This window comes from Rhinopithecus bieti, unplaced genomic scaffold (genome assembly GCF_001698545.2).
Source record: "Rhinopithecus bieti isolate Rb0 unplaced genomic scaffold, ASM169854v2 scaffold_62034, whole genome shotgun sequence".
In the NCBI taxonomy this organism is placed as follows: Eukaryota; Metazoa; Chordata; class Mammalia; order Primates; family Cercopithecidae; genus Rhinopithecus; species Rhinopithecus bieti.
This window is the reverse complement of record NW_016823752.1, coordinates 1,117,055-1,140,479: the sequence shown is the minus strand read 5'-3', so window position 1 is coordinate 1,140,479 and position 23,425 is coordinate 1,117,055. Positions and strand designations below refer to the sequence as shown.

General features: G+C 48.5%; 1 protein-coding gene across 10 annotated transcripts in view; it reads left to right on the top strand.

The window, feature by feature from the left end:
- Nucleotides 1–23,425, top strand: part of ATP11A (ATPase phospholipid transporting 11A) — a 61,532-nt gene that overhangs the window by 25,026 nt on the left and 13,081 nt on the right. For all 10 annotated transcript variants that reach the window (XM_017861803.1, XM_017861804.1, XM_017861802.1 and 7 more), the window contains exons 12-20: nucleotides 26–129; nucleotides 8,426–8,607; nucleotides 11,670–11,921; nucleotides 13,340–13,514; nucleotides 15,209–15,311; nucleotides 15,536–15,681; nucleotides 16,782–16,841; nucleotides 17,679–17,806; nucleotides 19,971–20,106. In XM_017861803.1, the coding sequence (XP_017717292.1) occupies nucleotides 26–129; nucleotides 8,426–8,607; nucleotides 11,670–11,921; nucleotides 13,340–13,514; nucleotides 15,209–15,311; nucleotides 15,536–15,681; nucleotides 16,782–16,841; nucleotides 17,679–17,806; nucleotides 19,971–20,106 (1,286 nt within the window). The remainder of the gene's footprint in view (nucleotides 1–25; nucleotides 130–8,425; nucleotides 8,608–11,669; nucleotides 11,922–13,339; nucleotides 13,515–15,208; nucleotides 15,312–15,535; nucleotides 15,682–16,781; nucleotides 16,842–17,678; nucleotides 17,807–19,970; nucleotides 20,107–23,425) is intronic.

Genomic DNA, 23,425 nt, shown 5'->3' with positions numbered 1-23,425 from the left:
ACTCCTCGTTTTTCTCATTTTGTAGGAGAAATTTATCTGTTTTGCAAAGGAGCAGATTCTTCGATATTCCCCCGAGTGATAGAAGGCAAAGTTGACCAGATCCGAGCCAGAGTGGAGCGGAACGCGGTGGTGAGAGCCGGGCTGGGGAGGGCCTCGTGGCGGTCAGCGCCCCTGTTGTCAGGAAGGAATTCCATGTGCCACGGGTTCCTGGCTGGGAATGGCGTATTGTTTCCCCAGGGGAATGTTCAGAAGTCAGCTGGGCCAGGTGCAGACGGACGGGCAGCTTCAGCCGGCATCTACCCCGAGGGGCCTCCAATGCCCAGCCAGGCGCAGGCCATCTCCTCCCCAGCCTTGCGCAGGGTTTTATTTCGGGGTGGGTGCTAGGTTGGTTGATTGATGTTTTGGGGAGTCAGAATGAGCACGTTTGTGGTCCTTGTATTGGAGCAAAAAGGCCTTTGTCTTGACGTTTCTAGTGATTTGCTTCAAAACAAGTCAGTGCTTTCATTTTCTGTTGTGACATCACCTGTTCGGGTTTCTTTCCCCGTCTGGGTCTTAAGCCTGTACGATAAGGTTTCTTTCCACCACTTCTTGTGTAGCACTGCCCAGTGGCCCGCACACCTGAGCTTGCCACTCTGCGGGTCTGGCTTTCTCTCTTTGGGGCTGCTGCAGTAGGGGGATGGCCTGAGTGTCTCTCACAGCAGGGCCTCCCCTCCCCGTCAGACATGTGGCTGGGGTGGACACACTCCCTCCCGTCAGACACCTTAACTCCAGGTGATGCGTGACTGGGTGGACGCGCTCCCTCCCATCAGATGCCCTAACGCTGGGTGATGTGTGGCTGGGTGACGCATGGCAGGGTGACGTGTGACTGGGTGACGCGTGGCTGGGTGATGCGTGGTGGGGCGATGTGTGGCTGGGTGGACACGCTCCCTCCCGTCAGACGCCCTAACACTGGGCGACGCGTGGCTAGGTGACGCGTGGCTGGGTGGGTGCGCTCCCTCTGCTCTCCATGTGGCTGCTTTGTCCCACGGCGTCTGCACCCTTCTCCCGATGCCACCCTGGGGTCTTCTCCCTCACTCCAGCCCAGGGCAGCCCCTCGTCTCACACCTTCTTCATCTTTTCATGAGAAGGAAACAGTGACTGACAGGCTGTCCTCCCAGAGGTCCAAAATGACGCTGGCCAGAATGGCTACGCACTGGGAACAAGACTTCCAAGGAAGGCTGAGCCAAGAGAACCTTGGACTAGAGGCCATAGTGCTCAGCGCTGCCTTCACTTACCATTTATGAATAAAGCAACCTTTGTCCTCACTGTCAGTCTCAACACTTGATTACTGCAGATGTCAGAGCATTAAGAATTCCTGCTGACGGACAGGAGCCCTTTCACGCGTGAGCGTGTGCTTGCAGCAGCCAGAGCGGCTCTGAACTTCGTGGAATGCTGTCAATGTGCAGATCATTCACCTTTAAGTATCTATTAAAACAACAACTAGCACTACAAAGTAGCTGCCTTGGAACCAACAGGAATCCATAAATCAGCAGCAGGTTTAGGATTGTTGAACTTCTCCAAGCGGGATCTGGAAAATAATAGCACTGACTTCCTCCAGCCACAGAGTTGCGGGACGAAAGCTGAGCAGGTTCCTCTGAGTAGCACAAGCGTCCTGCATATGGATTATGTGAATTGTGATGATTTTAAAGTCCATTTGCTGCTTGTTTCGAAAGCCTTCTTGAGATGTAATTGCCATACATTCATCTGTACATATTTAAAATGTGACAGCAACAAGGGCGTTGACACACGAATGCACACGTGGAAGCGTTGCCTGTTGGGACGGAGACACGTCCCTCACCCCAGAGACTGTCTCGCGCCCTCATACTCCCATCCCTGCCAACTCCCACTCGCTGCAGACCACCGCTCCACTCGCCATCACTACAGACTCGTGCCCACCTTCTGGAGCTTCCTATCAGCAGAATCACAAAAGGCGGCTGTTTCATCCAGCATCTTTCACTCCCATAACTGCTGAGGCTCGGCCATGTGGGCCTGTTCGTTTCTGGTGTGATGAACAGCAGCACTCATGCAGTTGCCAAGCACTAGCGGTACTAGTCCAAGTGCTGGGCACTAGCGGTACTAACCAGTCCAGTTGCCAGGTGCTAGTGATACTAATCAGTCCAGTTGCCAGGCACTAGCAGTACTAATCAGTCCAGTTGCCAACCGCTAGCAGTACTAGTCCAGTACTGGGCCACTAGCCGTTAGTAACCAGTCCAGTTTGCCGGGCACTAGTAGTACTAGCAAGTGCCCCAGGCACCAGTGGCTACTAACCAGTCCAGTTACCAGCTGCTAGCAGTGCTGACCAGTCCAGTTGCCCGGGCACTAAAAAGCGGTACTGACCTGTCCCAGTTGCCGGCGCTAGTAGTACTAGTCCGAGTGCCAGCGCACCAGCGGGTACTAACCAGCCAGTTTCCAGGTGCCTAGTGCGTACTAGTCCAGTTGCTGCGGCCCCTAGGCGTACGTAAACCAGTCCAGTTGCTGGACACTAGTGCATACCAGGTCCAGCTTTCTGGGCACTGGCCACTACTAGTCCAGTTACTGGGGCACTAGCAGTACTAACCAGTCCAGTTGCTGCGGCACTAGCCAGCTACTAACCAGTTTAGTTACGAGGCGCTAGCCAGTAATAACCAGTCCAGTTGCCAGCACTAATGCGTGCTGACCATCTCCAGTTGGCCGGCCTACTAGCGGCTACTAACCGAGTCCAGTTACCAGGCACAGCGGCTACTTATTCAGTCCAGCTGCACCAGGACTAGTGGCACTAACCAGTTGCTGGCACTAGCAGTACTAACCAGTCCACGTTGCTGGACACTAGTGCCGCCTTACAACCAGTCCAGTCTTGCTGAACTAGCCCAGCTACTAACCAGTCAGTTTGCCGGCACTAGCAGTACTACTTCAGTCCAGTTGCCGGCACCAGCAGTGCTAGTTCATTTGCCGAGCACTTGCAGTACTGGTTTTTTCTACGGACGGGCCCGTTTCTTGATTCTTCCGCCTGTTGGCGGACATGGATTGTTTCCAGTTGGGGCTGTTGCGGAAGCAGCTGCTGGAGGTCGCCTGCTCTGCGTGTCTGGGCTGGGCTGATGTGACCTTTTTTCCTGGGGACCCTGCTGTCACAGCGTCTGCATTTCTCTGTCCACAGCTTCCCTTTTCTGGCTGCTTTTCAGGTGTTTCGTGATGGGATGCCTTTGTGGGGTGATGTTGTGTGTCTTTGCTCAGCAGTCTTGAGCATCTTGGATCTGTGGAGTTGCATCAAGTTTAAAATTTTTCAGCAATTATTCTACAGATATTTTTCTTCCCCACTCCGTTTCAGCAGTTCCAGTGATCCACGTACTCGACTCCCGGATGTTTTCTCATTGCTTACGAAGGCTTCTCCCTTGAAGCTTTTCCACGTGTCGTTAGAGACAGTTTCTGTTGCCACGTCATGAGTCTTTTCCATGCAGCGTCTAACCTGTCAGCGCCCCACGCAGGACACCCCTCCCCTCAGACGTCGGAGTTTTCATGTCTAGAAATTCCGCCAGCATGTTTTGTATCCTCATTCCCCTGCTTAATGTGGGGCATGTGTGATCCAGTGGCGGTGACTGTTTAATCCTCCTCGCTAATGGATGGGGCGTGTGTGATCCGGTGGCAGTGACTGTTTAAATCCTCCTCGCTAATGGCACCCCTGCTGCCAGCTCTGGGCCAGCCACAGCAGTTGCACAGTCCCCTTGTTTGGGGCAGGGACGGTGCGCCTGCATGCTGGTGGCCTGTGAGCTTTGTTGGATTCTGGGTATCGTGGTCCTCCTGGAGATCTTAAATCTTGTTCTGGGGTGCAGCTGTTCCTTTCTGTTCCTTTCAGGCCACGCCTTCATGATGTTCAGCAGATCCACAGCAGTGCCTGCCCTGGGTGGTGCTCCCCAGGCTGCCAGGCCCCAAGCGCTGTGCCTGGCGAGTGGCCATGCCTCCTGGCAGCAGGCTGTCCCACCCTCCTCCTCCTGGCTTGTTCCTGGCCTCCAGGAGCTTCCTCACAACTGCAGGTGCTTGAGGGGCCATCCACAGCCTCTGGCATCCACTCATCCTGGGAATTCTGATACTTGTTCCCTTGATGCCCAGGTCCGCCCCGTAACTCAGAATTCACCGGCTCCGGCTTCATTCCCCTGCCCAAGCCTCGGCCTGGAAGCTCTCCGGGTAGTGAGCTGGGTCTGGGCAGTGAGCTGGGCACTTGAAGGGCCCCCTCGGTTGGCAGCATTTTATTTTGAAATAATTACAGATTTAGGGGAAGTGACAATAAGTAAAGAGACAGTCCAGAGGGGCCTGTGTGTCCTTCGAGTCCAGTTGATTTCTCCTTTCGGTGGCTGTGCTTGCTGTCAGCGCATGTCGAGGAAACCGCTGTGAAATCCAAGATGATGAAGATTGGCCACTGCTGTGTGTTTTTCTATAAGTTGTCTAGTTTTAGCTCTTGAATTTAGGAGTGTAGTCCTTGTTTGGCTAATTTTTACATCTTTTGTAAAGGGAGGGTCCTACTTGATTCCCCTGTGTATGGTTATCCAGTTTTCCTGGCACCGTTTGGTGAAGACTCTCCTCTCCCACTGAGTGATCCTGACACCCTTGCTGGAAAGCGTTTGACCACTTACCTGGCGGTTTATTTCTGGGCTCTCTGTTCCATCCCATTCTCTCTACATCTGTCTTTATCCCAGTTCCTGCTGTTTTGATTACTGTCAGTTTCTATCAGGCTTTGAAACCAGGATGTGTGAGTCTTTCAGATTTGTTCTTCTTCTATAAAATGGTTTGGCTGTTCTGAGATTTAATAGGAATTTTAGGATGGGCTTTTTCATTTGTGCAGAAAATGCCACTGGGGGCCAGGTACGGTGGCTCATACTTGTAATTCCAGCACTTTGGGAGGCTGAGGCAGAAGGATCACTTGAGGCCAGAAGTTTGAGACCAGCCTGGGAAGCATAGCAAGACCCTGTCTCTACAAATCATACACAAGGAAAATCAGCCAGGGGTGGTGGCACAGATCTGTGGTCCTAGCTACCAGGCAGGATGAGGTAGAAGGATTGCTTGAGCACAGAAGTTTAAAGCAGCAGTGAGCCATGATGGCACCACTGCATGTTACCATGGGCAACTGAGTAAGACCCTGTCTCAAAAAAAAGAAACAGAGGAAGGGCGGGAGGGAGGAGCCATTGGGATGTTGATAGGGATTTCGTTTAATCAGTAGATCACTTTGGGTAGCGTTGCCATCTTAACAATATTAAGTCTTCCAATCCATGAACATGGGATACCTTTCCATTTATTTAGGTATTTTATCATTTATTTCAGCAAACTTTGGTATTTTTCAGCCTCGAGTCTTTCACTTCCTTGGTTAAATTTATTCCTAAGTATTTTATTCTTGTTGATGTTACTATAAGTGAATTTTTTAAAAGTTTCCTCTTCATATTTTTCATTGGTAGTGTATAGAAATGCCACTAGTTTTCATGTGTTGACTTTGTACCGTGCTTCTTTGCTGAATTCAGTTAGCCTGGGGGCACATTCTTCATGGTCTTCTAGATATAGGATCATGTCATCTGCAAATGGAGAGGCCTTAGAAAGACATCCTTTCTAATGTGGAAACTTTCTTTTTCTCTTTATATCCTAATCCTCTCACTAGAGCATCTAATACTCTGTTGAATAGAAGTGGCAAAAGCGGGCATCTCCCTGTCTTGTTCCTGATCCTATGGAAAAGCTTTCAGTCCTTCACTGTGGAGGGTGATGTTAGCTGTAGGTTTTTCTTTTTTTTTTTTTTTGAGATAGAGTTTTGCTCTTGTTGCCCAGGCTGGAGTGCAATGGCGCGGTCTCAGCTCACTGCAACCTCTGCCTCCTGGATTTAAGCAATTTTTTTGCCTCACCCTCCTGAGTAGCTGGGATTACAGGCATGCACCACCACACCTGGCTAATTTTTGTATTTTTGGTAGAGAGGGGGTTTCACCACACTGGCCAAGCTGGTCTTGAATTCCTCACCTCAGGTGATCCGCCCACCTCAGCCTCCCAAAGTGCTGGGATTAGAGGCATGAGTCACCGCGCCCAGCTGGGTTTTTCACTTCAGTGGTTTTTACCACGTTGAGGAGGTTTCTTCTCTACCCAGTTTATTAAGGGATTTTATCACCAAAAGGGGCTGGATTTTTTTCAGATGCCTTTTCTGTATCAGTTGAGATGATCATGTGGGATTTTCCCTTTCATTCTATTAATGTCATATATTGCGTTGACTTTCATATGCTGACTCACTTTTGCATTCCTGGAATAAACCCCACCTGGTCGTGGTGTATGATCCTTTTAGTGTGCCATTGGATTCAGTTTGCTAGTATTTTGTTGAGGATATTTGCATCTATATTTCTAAGGGATATTGTTCTACAGTTTTCTTGTAGTGTATTTATCTGGTTTTGTTTTATGTGCTGTGTCCATGGTTTTTGTAGTACTTAGCAGGAGGAATAGATAAAAGTATTTCTTGGCCAGGTGCTGTGGCTCAAGCCTGTAATCCCAGCACTTTGGGAGGCCGAGACGGGCGGATCACGAGGTCAGGAGATCGAGACCATCCTGGCTAACACGGTGAAACCCCGTCTCTACTAAAAAATACAAAAAACTAGCCGGGCAAGGTGGCGGGTGCCTGTAGTCCCAGCTACTCAGGAGGCTGAGGCAGGAGAATGGCGTAAACACAAAAGGTGGAGCTTGCAGTGAGCTGAGATCCGGCCACTGCACTCCAGTTTGGGCGACACAGCGAGACTCCGTCTCAAAAAAAAAAAAAAGGGGATTTCTCTTCTGTGTTACCACAAGAGAAAGTCCCTGATTGACTTTTAAAAGCAGAAACATTTATTTCCAAAAGCTTCTGCTTACCACTCACAGCAACCTAAGTTCTGGGGCCACTCTGGGTTATTATCCTATAAAACCATTTTCTTGTTATGCAGTTTTTCTGGTTTCAGACTGAAGCTGTGTATCTTGTATGTTTTATTGCCTCTTAGGAAAAGTCAGAGAATTCATTGTGCAATTCGCATTTATGTCTCCAGTCTGTAACTTGATGACCAGGTGCACAAAAGGTCTAATTTCAACCACTTATTTATTCAGCAAAAGTTGTTGGGTTTGGGCTGTGTGCTAGGGATTCAGTGATGAAGTCAGACGCAGCGTCCACAGCCAGGGAACCCAGCGCCTAACAATAGAGGCAAACCCGTGAGCAGAAAGCCGCAAGGTGGTATGCTCAGCAGGAGGTGAGGCTGGGGCGGCTGAGCGGTGTTTGTTCAGGGCTGCTTTCCTCTGAGACAGGTCCACTGCCTTCTCACTTATTCTTGACCAGGAGACAGTATCTGGAGGATGGGAAGGAAGGAGTTTAAGAGTGTTCCTAGCGAACAGGGCTCAGGCACGCATAGACCCTGTCTTGTGTTCTCACTTCTTCAACTCCCCCTTTCCCCTTCTGGCTTTTGAGAGCTCAAGGGCCATGAGAGCCATCGACCCAGTGTCAGTTCTGTCCTTCACACGAATTAAGAGGTCTGGAACTGGTGATCAATACGAGCCTTCCCTGAGAGTTAGGGGACGCTTCATCCATAGAATGGGAAACATGATTAAACTCTTAAAAACCAGCATTCTCCCAGATTTTAAAATGGTTATTTGGGAGGATTGTGGTTCTTTTGCTATCAGTAGGGCTGGGGCTGAAGGAGCAGGGAAAAGGGAAGGGAAACACCCTAGATCATCCGGTAAACCTCTGTGACGGTCGCCCTCAGCAGCCTTGACTGACGGAATGAAGAGGTTCATCTGAGAACCACCCCGTTGTGGCTGCTTCAGCCTCTGCCCCCCTTCCTTGTGTCTTGCTGGTGGCGGCTGCATTCTCTCTGTGTGGTGACATCCAGAATCGTGATCACAGTAAAGAATTTGTGATTCTTAATTTCTTATGTTCCCGGGCAACTGATGATTTTGATAAATAACCTGGCAGGCTTCCTTCATTGTGAAAGAACAACCACCTTACAAACTTCCCGCATAAAACATGGTTACTTTAGAAATATCACTTGATATTGCCCGTAAAATTACAAATGATTATCCTTAAAAAAAGGTTTAATTTAACTCTGCATTTGTCAAAGTAAAGGAATGAAGTTTATCTTTTGGTAGATGACCCTGATTTCTGTTACGGATTTCCAGGCTTTCTAGTCTGTGATCCATAATGATTCTTTATATTTAATGTGGACTTAAATAATTCACTTGTTGATGACTTACTCCTTTCGAAAGTTGGTTGAGTTATAATCTTTCTTTGTTTACTTAGTACTGTAAGTTCTGAAAGGGTTACAATTCCTGGGTTAGTTTTTCTAATGAGAGAAGGGATACTGGGAAGGCCATGGAGCGTAATATTTCAGCAAGTGACACCTTGAATTTGTGCTAAACGCTGCGTTGTATTCTGCAGGAGGGGCTCCGAACTTTGTGTGTTGCTTATAAGAGGCTGATCCAAGAAGAATATGAAGGCATTTGTAAACTGCTGCAGGCTGCCAAAGTGGCCCTTCAAGATCGAGAGAAAAAGTTAGCAGAAGCCTATGAGCAAATAGAGAAAGATCTTATTCTGCTTGGTGCCACGGCTGTTGAGGACCGGTAAAGTAAACACACGCACCCCGTCCTGAGAGACAAACTAGGATGCAGGCTGACGGCCCAGGGCGTGTGAGGGCGAGTGGAAGGGAGGGAGGCCAGCTGCACATCAAACGGGGCGTGTTTGCTGCTCAGGGAGAGGCTAGATGTCTTGCTACATGCTAGAGTCATGTCAGGAAGGTCATGCCTGTGGGATATTTTGTTATCCATGAATAAGATGCCTGAAAGCACACTTTCCCAGGAAGTAGTGAAAACAGCTTTTTCATATCATGAACAGGCAAGATAGAAGGACTCTTACAAATTCTTTTTTTTTTTTTTTTTAAGGGATGGCATCTTGCCGTGTTGCCCAGGCTGGAGTGCAGTGGCACCGTCACAGCTCACTGCAGCCTCAAACTCCCAGGTTCAAGCTGTCCTCCCTTCTCAGCCTCCTGAGTAGCTAGAACTTGAAGCACATACCACCATGCCTGGCTAATTTTTCATATATTTTGTAGAGATAGGATTTCACTATGTTGCCCAGGCTGGTCTCAAGCTCCTGGCCTCAAGCAGTCCTTCCACCTCAGCCTCTGAAAGTGCTGGAATTGCAGGCATGAGCAGTCATGCCCGGCTGTAATTACTCTTTAGAATGGAATCGACAACTAACTCTGTTCCTAAACTCGTTGCTAGTTCTTTCCAAATACTGGTATTACTTCTTAGGTCATTACATACTCAATGTGTTTATCATTATTTGAAAAAACTTAAAATAACGAAGTAGAAAATTTAATCATCATCATAACCAGCAAAATTACCAATTACAGATTTTCAGGTACCTCTAAGGCGAGAGTTGCCAGTGTGCCCCAGCCCCACAATGGAGACTGAAAGTTGTTTGAGGCCGAGGCCACTAAGAAACAGTCATCAGCTCCACATGGCACCTTCAGAGCTAAGTGAAAGGCATGGATTTCAGTGGTTTGTAGGAATGGAGGAGGAAAAAAAATGCTCCATTTGATGAGAATGAAGGAGAAACTTCAGGAAGTTTACTAGGAGTTTATCTCCTAGAAGTTAAAAGCATCAAGTTTGAAAATCTTTAAGATCCATTTTGGTCCAAAACTGAAATCCTCATCACTAACCCTGCATTTTCTGAGTGTGTTGAACAAATATTCCGCGAGTTCTCAATCTGAAGGGAGTATTAGGTGAAGTGGGAAGTTTTGTTTGGTGGTTTTGTGTTTTGTTTTGAAGTCATGCTCCCCCGTTCAGTCCAGAGTAAGCGCACGGAGCACCGTGTAAAGAACGCGCCTTGCACACAGGAAGGCTTCAGAGCGCAGGGCCACGACTGCCGAAAGGCTTTGTTACTGGTGCTGCTGGGAGGTGGGGCCTTGCTCTCATGGCCAGCCACTCACCTGCTGTCTGTCCAGGAGGAGAGGGGTGTCCGTAGGATGGTCTTTGCCTGGGGAGTAGCTGGGTCCATCTTTAGAGGCCGTGGTGGAGGAGCATGGGGATGCCTCCCGCAGAGCAGATGGGACAGAGCCCCCGGAGCCGGGGGCAGGTTGACTTGACTGGATTGGGAATGTAGAAAAGTGGAGAGTTAATGCCTGGTGGCAGGGGCGGGGGGTCTCAGTGGCTCTGAAGTGATGATGCTTATAAATTATTCCCTTAAAATCTCCAGTCAGCAAGTGCAAAACGTCTCTGAGCTTCAGCTTCCTTTTGAGTCGAGTTATAGGGCCAGGCCCAGTGGGGCACACTTGTAAACAGGGCCAGGCCCGGTGCAGCACGCTTGTAATCCCTGCACTTTGGGAGGCTGATGCTGGAGGATTGATTGAGGCCAGGAGTTTGAGCCCAGCCTGGGCAACATAGTGAGATCCCATCTCTTGAATTTTTTTTTTTAATTAATCAGGCATGGTAGCAGTCACCTGTTGTCCTAGCTACTTGGGAGGCTGAGGAGGGAGGATCACTTGAGCCCAGGAGTTGGAGGCTGCAGTGAGCTGAGATCATACTACTGTACCCTAGCCTGGGCAGCATAACAAGGCGTTCTCTTGCTCTCGTGCTCTCTCTCTCTCTCTCTTTCTCTCTCTCTATATATATGCACACACACATATATACACACGCACATATATATACATATACATACACACACACATAAAATTAGAGGCGTTTTTTCCATCTATAGAGTACTATGATTGTCTGATCTTGAGACTTTTAGCTAGGAAGTTCTTCCCAGAAAACCAGATCATTCCAGTTAGAATTTAAATCCTTTCCTTTCATGCTTTCCGGAAGCATTACATGTTCCTGCACACGAAAGTAAAGTCTAAAACCTAGAAAAAATGCTGGCCCCGAAATGAGGCAAACATGGTTTTGACCCCAGATCACCCAAGGAGAGGGAAGTGGCCTGACCGGTGTCAGAAGAGCCGCTTATCCCTGGATACCTTCTGTAGCATCTGCAGGCTTTGGGTTTTCCGTATGTAAAATGGGTGTGATGCTAACGTCCTTACTCATGACATAGTGGTGAGCATGAAAGAATGCACACAGAAAGTGTCACATGGGCCTGGCACGTGGCAAGCCCATGATACCTGTTGGCCATAGAATCACTAGTATTATTCTCAGTATCTTATTTTATTTAGAGGTACATGGACCCCAAGTGGGTTCTAAGTGACAAACTTAGAACAGTTTATACAAAACAAAAGATAATGAATATTCCTGACCACCTTGAGTCCAGATCCCATCTTTCCATGGTTGAGACATTTTTGGTGGTAGTTATAATTTCCTGAAACCCTCCCCAGGTAGTGAGTCCCAGCTACACAGAAAACTGCCAGGCTTGTCAGACATCAGTGACACCAGACAGCGCTTTCCATCTCAAATGTTTGATCCATGTTTATCTCTCTGCTGTTATGAAGTGTTTTGCTGTGAAACACTAATTCAGACCTTCAGAAGCCAGTTCAGGTACTTTATGGTAAGATCATGAACCACAGCATGGCACGTTTTGATTTTGAGGGGCTGCAATATTTTGTCAGCTTTGCAAGTTTCTGCAGTTCCTTATTTGGATTTCCTGGGTCAGCACTGACTTTTCTCTGTGTTGTGTTTGGTTTTGCCTCCCTCAGGCTGCAGGAGAAAGCTGCAGACACCATCGAGGCCCTGCAAAAGGCTGGGATCAAGGTCTGGGTTCTCACGGGAGACAAGATGGAGACGGCCGCAGCCACATGCTATGCCTGCAAGCTCTTCCGCAGGAACACGCAGCTGCTGGAGCTGACCACCAAGAGGATCGAGGAGCAGAGCCTGCACGACGTCCTGTTCGAGCTGAGCAAGACGGTCCTGCGCCACAGCGGGAGCTTGACCAGAGACAACTTCTCAGGGTAGGCAGCGCGTCCCCGCCCCCACCCCCACTCCCTCAGAAGGGGCTTCAGACCCAATGGCCTTCACCTGCGAGTGGGGGAACCACATTGTCCTTACTGGGAATTCGGTTCTCCCCTGGGACATTAATGCCAGCTTCTTACGGGTCAGGTGAACACTGGGAACAAGACGGGCTGGTTTTTCCAGCAGTTGTGACGTGTCTTTTTCACATACGTGTGTATATGTTCGGTTTCAGACTGCCGGGTAACAGATACAAAAAGACATGATTGATAAAATATTTTGAGTAGGATAATTCTCATCTGCTTCTGAGACTTAGGGGCTGTGCTGCAGGCACCTTCAAACATCTGCTGGAGGAAGTGGAGACATTAATAATGCATGGTTGTTCGTCTGAGACAAAGCAGTGCATGCCCAAGAGTTGTTTTTTCCCCAAGAATATTCAGTAGTTTATTCAGACACATTTTATCGATGCTGTCCTTACTGGTGTTAGATGCATTATCTGAGATTAGATTTTATTTGAATCATTTGAGTTTCATTCATGTACATAAAGCAAAAGCAGCTGTCTAATTTACACAAATGTTAAGTTATTCATAAATAGCACAGATAATTCCCTCTACCTGATCTGCAATCTGCAAAACTCCTTTTAGGGATTAGAGGTGTTCCTTGTTTGTTTTCTTTGTTTGCTTTTTGTGTTTTGTTTTTGAGATGGAGCCTCACTCCGTCACCCAGGCTAGAGTGCAGTGCCGTGATCTTGGCTCACTGCAACCTGTGCCTCCCAGGTTCAAACAATTCTCCTGCCTCAGCCTCCCAAGTAGCTGGGATTAAAAGTGCTCACCACCACACCCGGCTAATTTTTGTGTTTTTAATAGAGATGGGGTTTCACCATGTTGGCCAGGCTGGTCTTGAACTCCTGACCTCAGTTGATCCGCCTGCCTCAGCCTCCCAAAGTGCTGGGATTATAGGCGTGAGCCATCGCATCCAGCCTCCTTGTCATTTTGAAACCCAGCAAAGAGGAGATTATGACCACATTCTTTCCAACTTAGGTCATCCAGGCAGAAACCCAAGGACTTAGCTATACAAATAAAGACTGTGACCAAGCAGGTTGAGAATAAAGACTGACCAAGGTCTTAGACTGCAAGATGAACGCCTTCCTGTTGTTTCAAAAGTACAGGGACTTAACGAGTCCACAAACAGAGCGTGCACTTGCTTTACCTAAAATAGGAAGGTTTCACTAAATACACTCTTACATGTCGACAAAGATGTTACATTCAATGCTATAAAGATTTGTAGTGATAAAACAAGAAACACTCGTTTCTTAATCCCATGGATTTGTAGCATCTGTCGACATCCAAAGAAATACGGAGTCTTCTAAAATCTCTAGATCTAGTGATTGAGCGTCTTTCTGACTCATGTCCTCTGACAGACTCTCAGCAGATATGCAGGACTACGGCTTGATTATCGACGGAGCTGCGCTGTCTCTCATCATGAAGCCTCGCGAAGACGGGAGTTCCAGCAACTACAGGGAGCTCTTCCTGGAAATCTGCCGGAGCTGCAGCGCAGTGCTCTGCTGCCGCATGGCACCCTTGCAGAAGGCCCAGGTGCTGCCCGCCCGTCCTCGATAGCTGGTGGTCGGGGTGTCCGAAACACTGAACCTTCCATTAGGTCTCACCACCGCAGATTGTTAAAAAGCCTAGCAGGGTACCGCCTGTTGAAAAGAGAAGTAACCATGGTAGAGATTTAAAATGCAGATCTTGTTTTGCTTGTTGGGCCAGGCTCAGTGATTAGTGGGTGTTGACCAGTCTGACGTGTGACCCTTCCAGATGCAGCGGCCAGGACAGCTGCCCTGGCTGACTTCTGTTAAAAAAAAAAAAGCTGCCTCAGTCACTCCTGAGAATCTACACTAAAGGTTTAGGGGAAGGGAGCTGACATTATTGAGCACCTAGTGTGTGCCTCCTACAGACACAAATGCTTTTAGCCTCAAACTAACCCTTTCAGGCGAATGAGGGCACCAGCTTTACAAATGGGAATAATTTGCCCAAAAGGCTGCAGTTGAGAAATGCCATGAGGATTCAACTTGTCTTGTCCATCAAACTCCGAATGTCTCACGCGCCCATGTTCTTGTGGGAAACACACACCGAAGTTTTTTCTGTAAACACTTTAAAAGCACTATGGAATATACGTGTAAACATGGATGTCTTTCTGATATCAGGAAGCCTAGAAAAGTTCCAGCTTCGTTATACCACATTTTAGACACGATACGTCAATTTCTCTTGACCTGTTCATGAGTAAATCCATAACTGGTCAGAGCAGCCCAGTGTTTAAAGTAAAAGACGTCTCACACAAACTCTGGAAACCAAGGAGGTGAAAAGTTGAGAGTTGGTGCCCGTGGGTGCATTAATCTGTCAATTTCGCCAAAAACACGGAGCCAGGGTCCTCAGGACGACAAGCTGAGCCTCAAGCATTCACAGACCTTCCATGTGGGGAAGACGGTTTGATGTTCTCTCCCTCACATGTGTAACTGCACATAAACCTTACAGGATTACTTCCCGAACGGAGCAGCAACTCAGGGTTTACCATTTGCTCTTCATGTATTCCACAGTACTTTTTTAGGTTCTCAACTGGCTTTTGAAACGTCTCATTCAGTTTCCTATCTTGAAACAAGGCACCCCCACGTTTCCCCATCTCTTCAGTCATATCTTGAACTGTTACATTTAGGCACATACATGGGGGGAAAAGAAATTGACTAAAACTTGGAAATTATTTTACACACAATTGTCCTATTTGATTTTGCATGTTACAAATTTGAAAATTAAAATAGCATTAGGAATAGTTTAGTTTTCGAAATAGATGCTTTATACCAAATAGCTTGAAGTACTTTGGAATAGTGATGTCTTCTAACAGAATCCAGGGTTCACATTTGCCCCTGTATATTTAAATGTATTTTCCCAGTATTTACACATTTTTCCATATATTTAAATAGATGAATATAACAATAACCACAAACTACTTCATATATCTCACGTCTGTACTGCCAAAGTTTGTCTACCAGCCTTTTCCAGCCCACATCATTTTAATCATATTTCATTTCCTTTACTTTATTTTGTTTTGTTTTCAGTATGAAAAAAAGTTTTATCCTATATGGAGAAAACAGAATGTCGTAAATTAGCTCAAGTAGATAATTTTTTTATTTGCCTAGGCTAACTTTACATCTTCATTATTTCTGCCTAGTGAATGAATAACCTGTTCAGAAGTGGAATAGTGAAGATAAACGCTGCCTTTCTTTCTTTTGCAGATTGTTAAATTAATCAAATTTTCAAAAGAGCACCCAATTACGTTAGCAGTTGGCGACGGCGCAAATGATGTCAGCATGATTCTGGAAGCGCACGTGGGCATAGGTGAGCTTCGTCCTTGCTGCTGGCACGTCCTGGTGGCCAGGTCACTCCTCCGCTAGACAGAGGCCCATGGCAGCATACAGATGCATTCAGGACACCCCCATCATCACCCTCATGTGTGACCAGGAAGGCTCGTGATGATGGTTTCATCCATTCTTCTCCCCATCCCTGCCCTGTGCATGGTGTGCGGAAAGCATTTCCTCAGCTCCATCACCTCCGTCTTCTAGGTGTCATCGGCAAGGAAGGCCGCCAGGCTGCCAGGAACAGCGACTATGCAATCCCAAAGTTTAAGCATTTGAAGAAGATGCTGCTTGTTCACGGGCATTTTTATTACATTAGGATATCTGAGCTCGTGCAGTACTTCTTTTATAAGGTAGGTGGATCGCCGCTCCCCCTCACAATTTCAGCAGCAGATCACGCACAGGCTGGCACGACCCTTGTCTGAACCACTTGATGCCACAAGAGGTCATTGATCTCTAGGTAGCAGCAACTGTCAGAAAGGAAGGGGTGAATCTGATTGCAGTCATCTCCCGCTTAGCCGTGGCTTTGCTTTTTACAGTTTCCATTACCTACAGTCAACCCAGGCCCAAAAATATCAAATGGAAAATTGCAGAAATAAACAGGGTCTAAGTTTTAAATTGCATGCCATTCCGAGCAGCGTGATGAAGCCTCATGCCGTCCTGCTCTGTCCTTCCTGGGATGTGGCTTGTCCCCCCGTCTGGTGTGCCGATGCTGTGTGTACACTACCTGCCCCTCAGCCACTCTGTAGCTGTCTTGGTGACCAGGTTGACAGATCACAAGAAGAAGAATGGTGAATACGACCCGATAATAAATTTTAAGAGGAGGAGGGAGAGACCAAATTCATGTACCTTTGATGATGGTATATTATTTTAGTTATGTTGTTACTCTCTACTGCGCCTACTTTATAAATAAAACTTTGTCATGGGTGTGTATGTGTAGGAACACACATACCCATCTACAGTGTAGACAGGGTTCAGGACCGTCCGCAGAGTCTTCATCCCCCCCCGGGTCTGGGAATGTACCCCCGAGGATGAGGAGAGCCTGCTGTGCCACGGGAGACCCCCAGTCCTTTTCTCCCCTCCACAGAATTGAGTGTGGAACCAATGAGAACCTTTCAGGTGGAAATGTTTGAGGAATGGTATTTTAGAATTCCTTATTCACTGTGCAGTTCGATTCTTTCCTGTTTATACTGATACCTGCATTGCCTTCTTGTGTCTCTTGGAGCTGACAAATTTCCCCTATACATTGTCCTCAGAGTGGCCAGAACGTGGTCACATGTGCATTTCAGTTGCCCCTGAAATAAGAGAAGACTTTCTAGAACCCATTAGTGCTGTTCTCCCGCACTCTGGGCACACGTGGATCCCTCCTCCCCTGTGGGACAGGCCACGCTGGAAGTGGCAGCTGCCTCCCTCTGCCCCATCACTGAACTAATAGCTCTGCCTTGCCTTTCAGAATGTCTGCTTCATCTTCCCTCAGTTTTTATACCAGTTCTTCTGTGGGTTTTCACAACAGGTCAGTCCTACGGTCTTCAGGGACAGGCTGTCTGAGCCTTCTTTTCCTTCCCCCAGTGGGTGGCTGCCATGGGGAGAGGAGACTTGGGAATCAGCAGCACTCCCCGGCATTGCAAGGAAGCCAGGGTGCCCAGCAGCAGACGGGGGTGAAAGGTCCGGCGTGGGGTGGGGGCCGCAGTGCTGAGGAGTTGCCGTCCTGGAGGCCCCTTATTCTGTGTCTTCTGAAACTGCTCTGGCCCTGAGATGAGGGCTAATGGTTATGTGGTCTCCCCAGGGCCCAGCAGTACCAAGCTGGGCATTCTGACACCACTGCAAGAATTAACTCCAACTCGAGGTCCTTGTGGACATGGGCCACCCCGGTGCCTGGCACGTTAACGTGTGCAGTGTGCCCATAGGGGAAGAAGACAGTTCCCATCCAGGAGGGGTAAAGGACTCCCCGGGCACCTGCCCTAGATGGACGCCTCCTTCTGTCACTCGTGTGCTGAGTGGTTGGCGGGCCAACTGCCTTCATGGGAAGTGACTGGGACCAGAGTCACTGAAGCTTGAAGACGGCAATCAGAATTGCAAATGTTTTCTATGACTTTTTTCCTTTTTTTTTTTTTTTTTCTTGAAGTTTGTGCTGATAGAATGGGGTGAGTCAGTGTTAGGCTTTTTGCCAGCTGTGACTTTCATCCTGAAATCACAGTTGATCTCACAGACCCTAGTTTATATTGTTAAGCTTTGAAAAGTGCTCTGGTCTTTCTAGGCATTTCAGAAAGAAAATATATTTAATCAAAAGATCCAAAAAGTTTGTAACAATGCACTGAGGCGCCACTTCCTTGTGACTTTCCTCTTACAGACTTTGTACGACACCGCGTATCTGACCCTCTACAACATCAGCTTCACCTCCCTCCCCATCCTCCTGTACAGCCTCATGGAGCAGCATATTGGCATCGACGTGCTCAAGAGAGACCCGACCCTGTACAGGTACCATCCTCCACACAGCCTCTCCTGAGAGCACAGAGAATAACTAGGCAGCGCTCTGGCAGTTCTTCCAGTAGCCACCTGGCAGACCCCAGTTAAGGGCCAGAAACATTCAGCATCTACTGATAACTCTTGCTGGGTCAGGAGCTTCTTTAAACTGGAAGCAACATAGTTCAAATGGAGACTCTTTAAGCCTTGCTGAATGGTTTACGCTGCATTTGGAACGTTGTGGAGCCAGTTTGCACTTTCCTGTGCTTTCTGACAGTTCTAAGGGAGCCGGAGTATCAGCGTCTTCTTCATTGTGACTCCGGGGAGTCTGTCGCCTAAGTTACCTTTAAAACCATGTGTGTTCCATTCAGTGAGAAAAAAGAAAAATTAACAGCTCTGTTTTCAGGGTGTCTTTTCTCCCAAAAAGTTATTTTTTTTTAATAATATGGAAGAGATATTTTTCTGCTATTTCAGAAATGCCCCCCAAGGTCTCTGGCAGATTCAGTATGTTACTGTTTTCCATGGTCTTTTAAATCGTATTAGTCCATTTTCATCCTGCTGTGAAGACATACCTGAGACTGGGTAATTTATGAAGGAAGGAGGTTGAGTGGACTCACAGTTCCACATGGCTGGGGAGAGGCCTCACAGTCATGGCGGAAGGTGAATGAGGAGCAAAGTCACGTCTTACATGGTGGCAGACAAGAGGGCGTGTGCAGGGGAACTTTCCTTTATAAAACCATCAGATCTCATGAGACTTAGACACTATCATGAGAACAACATGGGAAAAAACCGCCCCCATGACTCAATCACCTCCCACCAAGTCCCTCCCACAACAGGTGGGGGTCATGGGAGCTACAATTCAAGATGAGATTTGGGTGGGGACACAGCCAAACACTATCATAAATTAAAATTTTATTTTTCAGATAATTTTACATCCATATACAGTTGTAAGAAATAATAGATTCCGGCCGGGCGCAGTGGCTCACGCCTGTAATCCCAGCACTTTGGGAGGCCGAGACGGGTGGATCACGAGGTCAGGAGATCGAGACCATCCTGGCTAACACGGTGAAACCCCGTCTCTACTGAAAATACAAAAAATTACCCGGGCGTGGTGGCGGGCGCCTGTAGTCCCAGCTACTCGGGAGGCTGAGGCAGGAGAATGCCGTGAACCCGGGAGGCGGAGCTTGCAGTGAGCTGAGATCTGGCCACTGCACTCCAGCCTGGGTGACAGAGCAAGACTCCGTCTCAAAAAACAAAAGAAATAATAGATTCTGTGGACCCTGATCCCATGTCCCTCAGTGGTGACATGCAAGAAACTGCAGTCCAGCATCACGTCCAATGTGTTGATGTTGATGCCGTTCTCCCATTCCCTTATTCAGATCACCCAGCTTTCCCTGTGCTCATGAACGTGTGTGTACATGACACCTGTCTATGTGTGTTCAGTTCTGTGCAATCTTCTCACATGCGTGGTTCCTGCATCCACCACCACAGCCAAGACCACTCACTTCCCTGCCCAGGATGCTGCAGGAATCCGTGCATCAACCTCGCTGCCCTCATCGGAATATTTAGCCATTCTGTGGGATCTTGATGACTTGGACTCAAAAATGATCACCATAGGTGATTAAGGACGATGATAAAAAAATTTGTTGTACGTCTTTAATAATTGGGAATAAATCTGAGAAAACGCGAGAGGCTATACTGTTCTAGACATGTATCCAGAAGGAATCCTGTAAATTCTGTCTTACTGAACAGGCGTAAGGTGTCACGTCAGGCGTAAGGTGTCACGTCAAGCGTAAGGTGTCACGTCAGGCGTAAGGTGTCACGTCAGGCGTAAGGTGTCACAAGCTCGGTGAATGTCAGGTGTGTGCCTTGTGTTCCATGTTCGTTACTTTCAGAAGCAGCAGCGCATGGCTTGCATCTCTCTGCCTATGACGATATTGCAGTGAATATGAGAGAGAAAGAATCCAAGCAAAAGTTAGCCAAGGACATGAATGGGTACTAAAATGCTGGTTGTGACGGACATGCCACATTTGTGGCCAGAGCACAAACCTCGTGTTTACTGGCCACACACATCTTATCCCATGAAGACAACGTCCAGGGACGGCCACCCTGGAGCCCGGGGGAGGCGCTGAGCCCCGATTCTCGAGGACACACACTGTGCACTTTTCTCCTCACACAGGGATGTCGCCAAGAACGCCCTGCTGCGCTGGCGTGTGTTCATCTACTGGACGCTCCTGGGACTGTTTGACGCGCTGGTGTTCTTCTTTGGTGCTTATTTCATGTTTGAAAATACAACTGTGACGAGCAACGGGCAGGTCAGTACGGAGCTTGAGCGCGCCGACTCAGCTGCTGGGGAATAAACCCTCCCAAGCCCATATGATGATTTTGTCAAAGCAGTAATTCAGTGCAGCCCGTGCAGCCTCCCAATGGGGTCGATCACCACATGCACGTCGCTCCGGGTCGCATTACCTGAGTGCTCAGTGTCACTGGAAGGAAATGTCCTACTGAGGTTTTTTGTTTTTTGTTTTGTTGTTGTTGAGACAGAGTCTCGCTCTGTGGCCCAGGCTGGAGTGCAGCAGTGCGATCTCGGCTCACTGCAAGCTCCGCGTCCTGGGTTCATGCCGTTCTCCTGCCTCAGCCTCCCGAGTAGCTGGGACTACAGGTGCCCGCCACCATGCTGGGCTAATTTTTTTGTATTTTTAGTAGAGACAGGGTTTCACCGTGTTAGCCAGGATGGTCTCGATCTCCTGACCTTGTGATCCACCTGCCTTGGCCTCCCAAAGTGCTGGGATTACAGGCGTGAGCCACCCTGCCTGGCTGGCCTGCTGAGGTTTTCAGACTATCTCTGTAGCTTACATTTCACCATCAGCTCGTTACCTAGTGGTAGAATTATACAATTTAGACATTGCGTTGTTTTTGGTTTTTTTTTTTTTTTTTGAGACGGAGTCTCGCTCTGTCCCCTAGGCTGGAGCGCAGTGGCGCGATCTTGGCTCACTGCAAGCTCTGCCTCCCGGGTTCACGCCATTCTCCTGCCTCAGCCTCCCAAGTAGCTGGGACTACAGGCACCCGCCACCACACCTGGCTAATTTTTTTGTATTTTAGTAGAGACGGGGTTTCACCATGTTAGCCAGGATGGTCTCGATCTCCTGACCTCGTGATCCACCCGTCTCGGCCTCTCAAAGTGCTGGGATTATAGGCGTGCGCCCGGTCTAGACATTGCATTTTTAATGTGAGAATGAATTCCACGTTGAGCCCGTGTTAGATTTCCCCAAGCACCGTACTTAAGTCTGCTTCTTTTGCAATGAACAGATTTGTAGTTTTCTAGTGGACATTCACTCTCTGGTTGTTTGCCTAATCCCTGGGGGTTTGTTTTATTTGTATCTTGCTTTTTTCTTTTTGCCACTGGCTTCCCTTCCCGCCCTCAGATAATGACTACCAACACACATGTGGTAAGACAGTCGTGGGTTTGTCGTTTCTCTGTGTTTTTGGAGTGCATTACAAATGAAATATTTCTCGAAAATATTTTCAAACGTGACTTCCTGTGTGCTTTGTCGGTGGAAACGCTGTTAGCCGCTGCTGCCCCACGCACCCCGGGGCTAGCTCTGTGTTAGAAGGGGCGTGTGCCCCACGCACCCCGGGGCTAGCTCTGTGTTAGAAGGGGCGTGTGCCCCACGCGCCCCGGGGCTAGCTCTGTGTTAGAAGGGGCGTGTGCCTCCTGACACACATCCTTGCTGTGTTCCCTCGGTTTCCATGTCAGGGTGGCCCATTGAGTCAGGGATGTTTTCTGAATTGACTGGATTGATGGGAGCTTCCCTCGACTTTAAATTAAAGGCAGCACAGGCGTGTGTGGGAGGCCCGGTGGGGCCCTGTGCTACCTGAGAGAGCCGCACCAGCCGCTGAGTAGATGTCAGAGACCATCCCTGCTTAAAGGCCACAGGTATTCAGCCGTACAAGCAAACGCCAGCGCTGACCTCGGAGAAAGTCCCTCTTCAGCAGCCCCTTCTGGGTGACTTCTAAACAGAAATCGGCTTCGTTCCCGGTTTAGCCTGCCCTCTCCCTGTGTGTGTGTCCCTCAGACTGCTGGGTTCAAACACAAAAGTCCCGCTGCGTGTCCTGTGCACTGTTTACCTGCTTTAGTCGCTTTCATTTCTCATAACTAAACACTGCTGTTATCCTTCGTCATCACTTAAATCCGTTTTTACCAGGTCGATCTTGAGAATCCGTTCCAATGTTATTTCACTGTTTTGAAAGCTTTAGGTTTTCTAGAATGTATTCTTTGTCTTAGTTTATTTTAATTGAATAATTCCCGAATGCCACCGGGCCCTGAATGTCATGTTGATTGTTTTGTGTCTTTTATGAGATTTTCCTCCGGGTCGGGCTTACATAAGCATCTTGTGTAGCCGTTAAAAAGAACTAAGACATAGTGTCCTGAGCTCTGAGACTCCAGGCGCCTGGCAGCCTGCTGTGGCGATAGCAAGTCCCGTTTTTCCCGCACTTGATTTTCCAGTTTTCTCTCACAAACGTCGTCCTGGTTTACTACCACCACACTTTTCAGCTGGACGTTCAGATCACGTGAAAGCTGAGGAAAGAGAAGTTTGGACAGACCAGACACCCTGTGCAGGGTCAGCTCCCGAGGGACAGGGCCTGGGTCACACACAGACGTCCAGCATCAGACTTCATGGTGTTGCCTGGTGCGGCCTCTGGGTTGTTCTAATTCCGAATTTCAGCGTGAATGTGAAGGTGCCTCCCAAGAGCCCCCGGAGATGGACTTCAGGGGCGAGGACACGGGTGCCACTGTCCTAGGAGGGCTGCTGGCTGTGCTCCTAAATGAGGTGCTGGCAGTGCAGTGCCAGGGGCTTCCTGGCAGGGACTCTGCCGCGTCTCCACCTTGTTGGACCCCTGGAACCCTGACGTGTCCCTGGTCAGCTGTACCTGGTGGTCAGTGGGCACTGTGGCTCTGCTGCCCTTCCTGGAATCTGAGGGTTTCTACTAGCTCCTGTTTCCTGGTCTCTTCTGGCTGTACCCTCCAGCCCCCGGCTGCATCCTGGAAGGTACCCTGAGCCCCCACGGAACCCGCACTTAACCCCAGCGTGATGCCAGCCCTCAGGAAACTTGGGGGCAGTCCTAGCGGCTGACAGCCCTCTTGGACCTTGCATAGCAATTTGGGGTTGGGGTGCTCACCCCTGAGAATTTTCCCTTCCAACCAGGATACTCCCAACAGGGTCACAGTCCAGAGGCCTCTGGGATTGATGGTTCACGGGTGAGAGCTACTTTGTTTTAAAGACCTAAATTATTCTATAGGAATGTCTGTAGATCCTGTGTGGCTTGGGAGGAGCAATAGAATCACGGACGTCTTTTTCAAAAGTTCACCAGTGGAGCATTTTCTGCACTGACATCGTAAGCCACAGTAACTTCTCATTTTGATGCCACAAATGAGATGCGAAGACAACAGTTACTTGTTGAGCAGCAGGATATTCCTAGGTGAACGGTTAAAAGCTGGGAATGTGCTTTGATAGACGTAGGATGCAGTGAGAACAGCTGAAACATGAGTGGTCCATGTATGGGCAAGGGTGGGAGGCAGAGGGAGCTACACAGGGAGGGGAGGCAGTGGGTGCCGCTCGTGACTGTGACCTT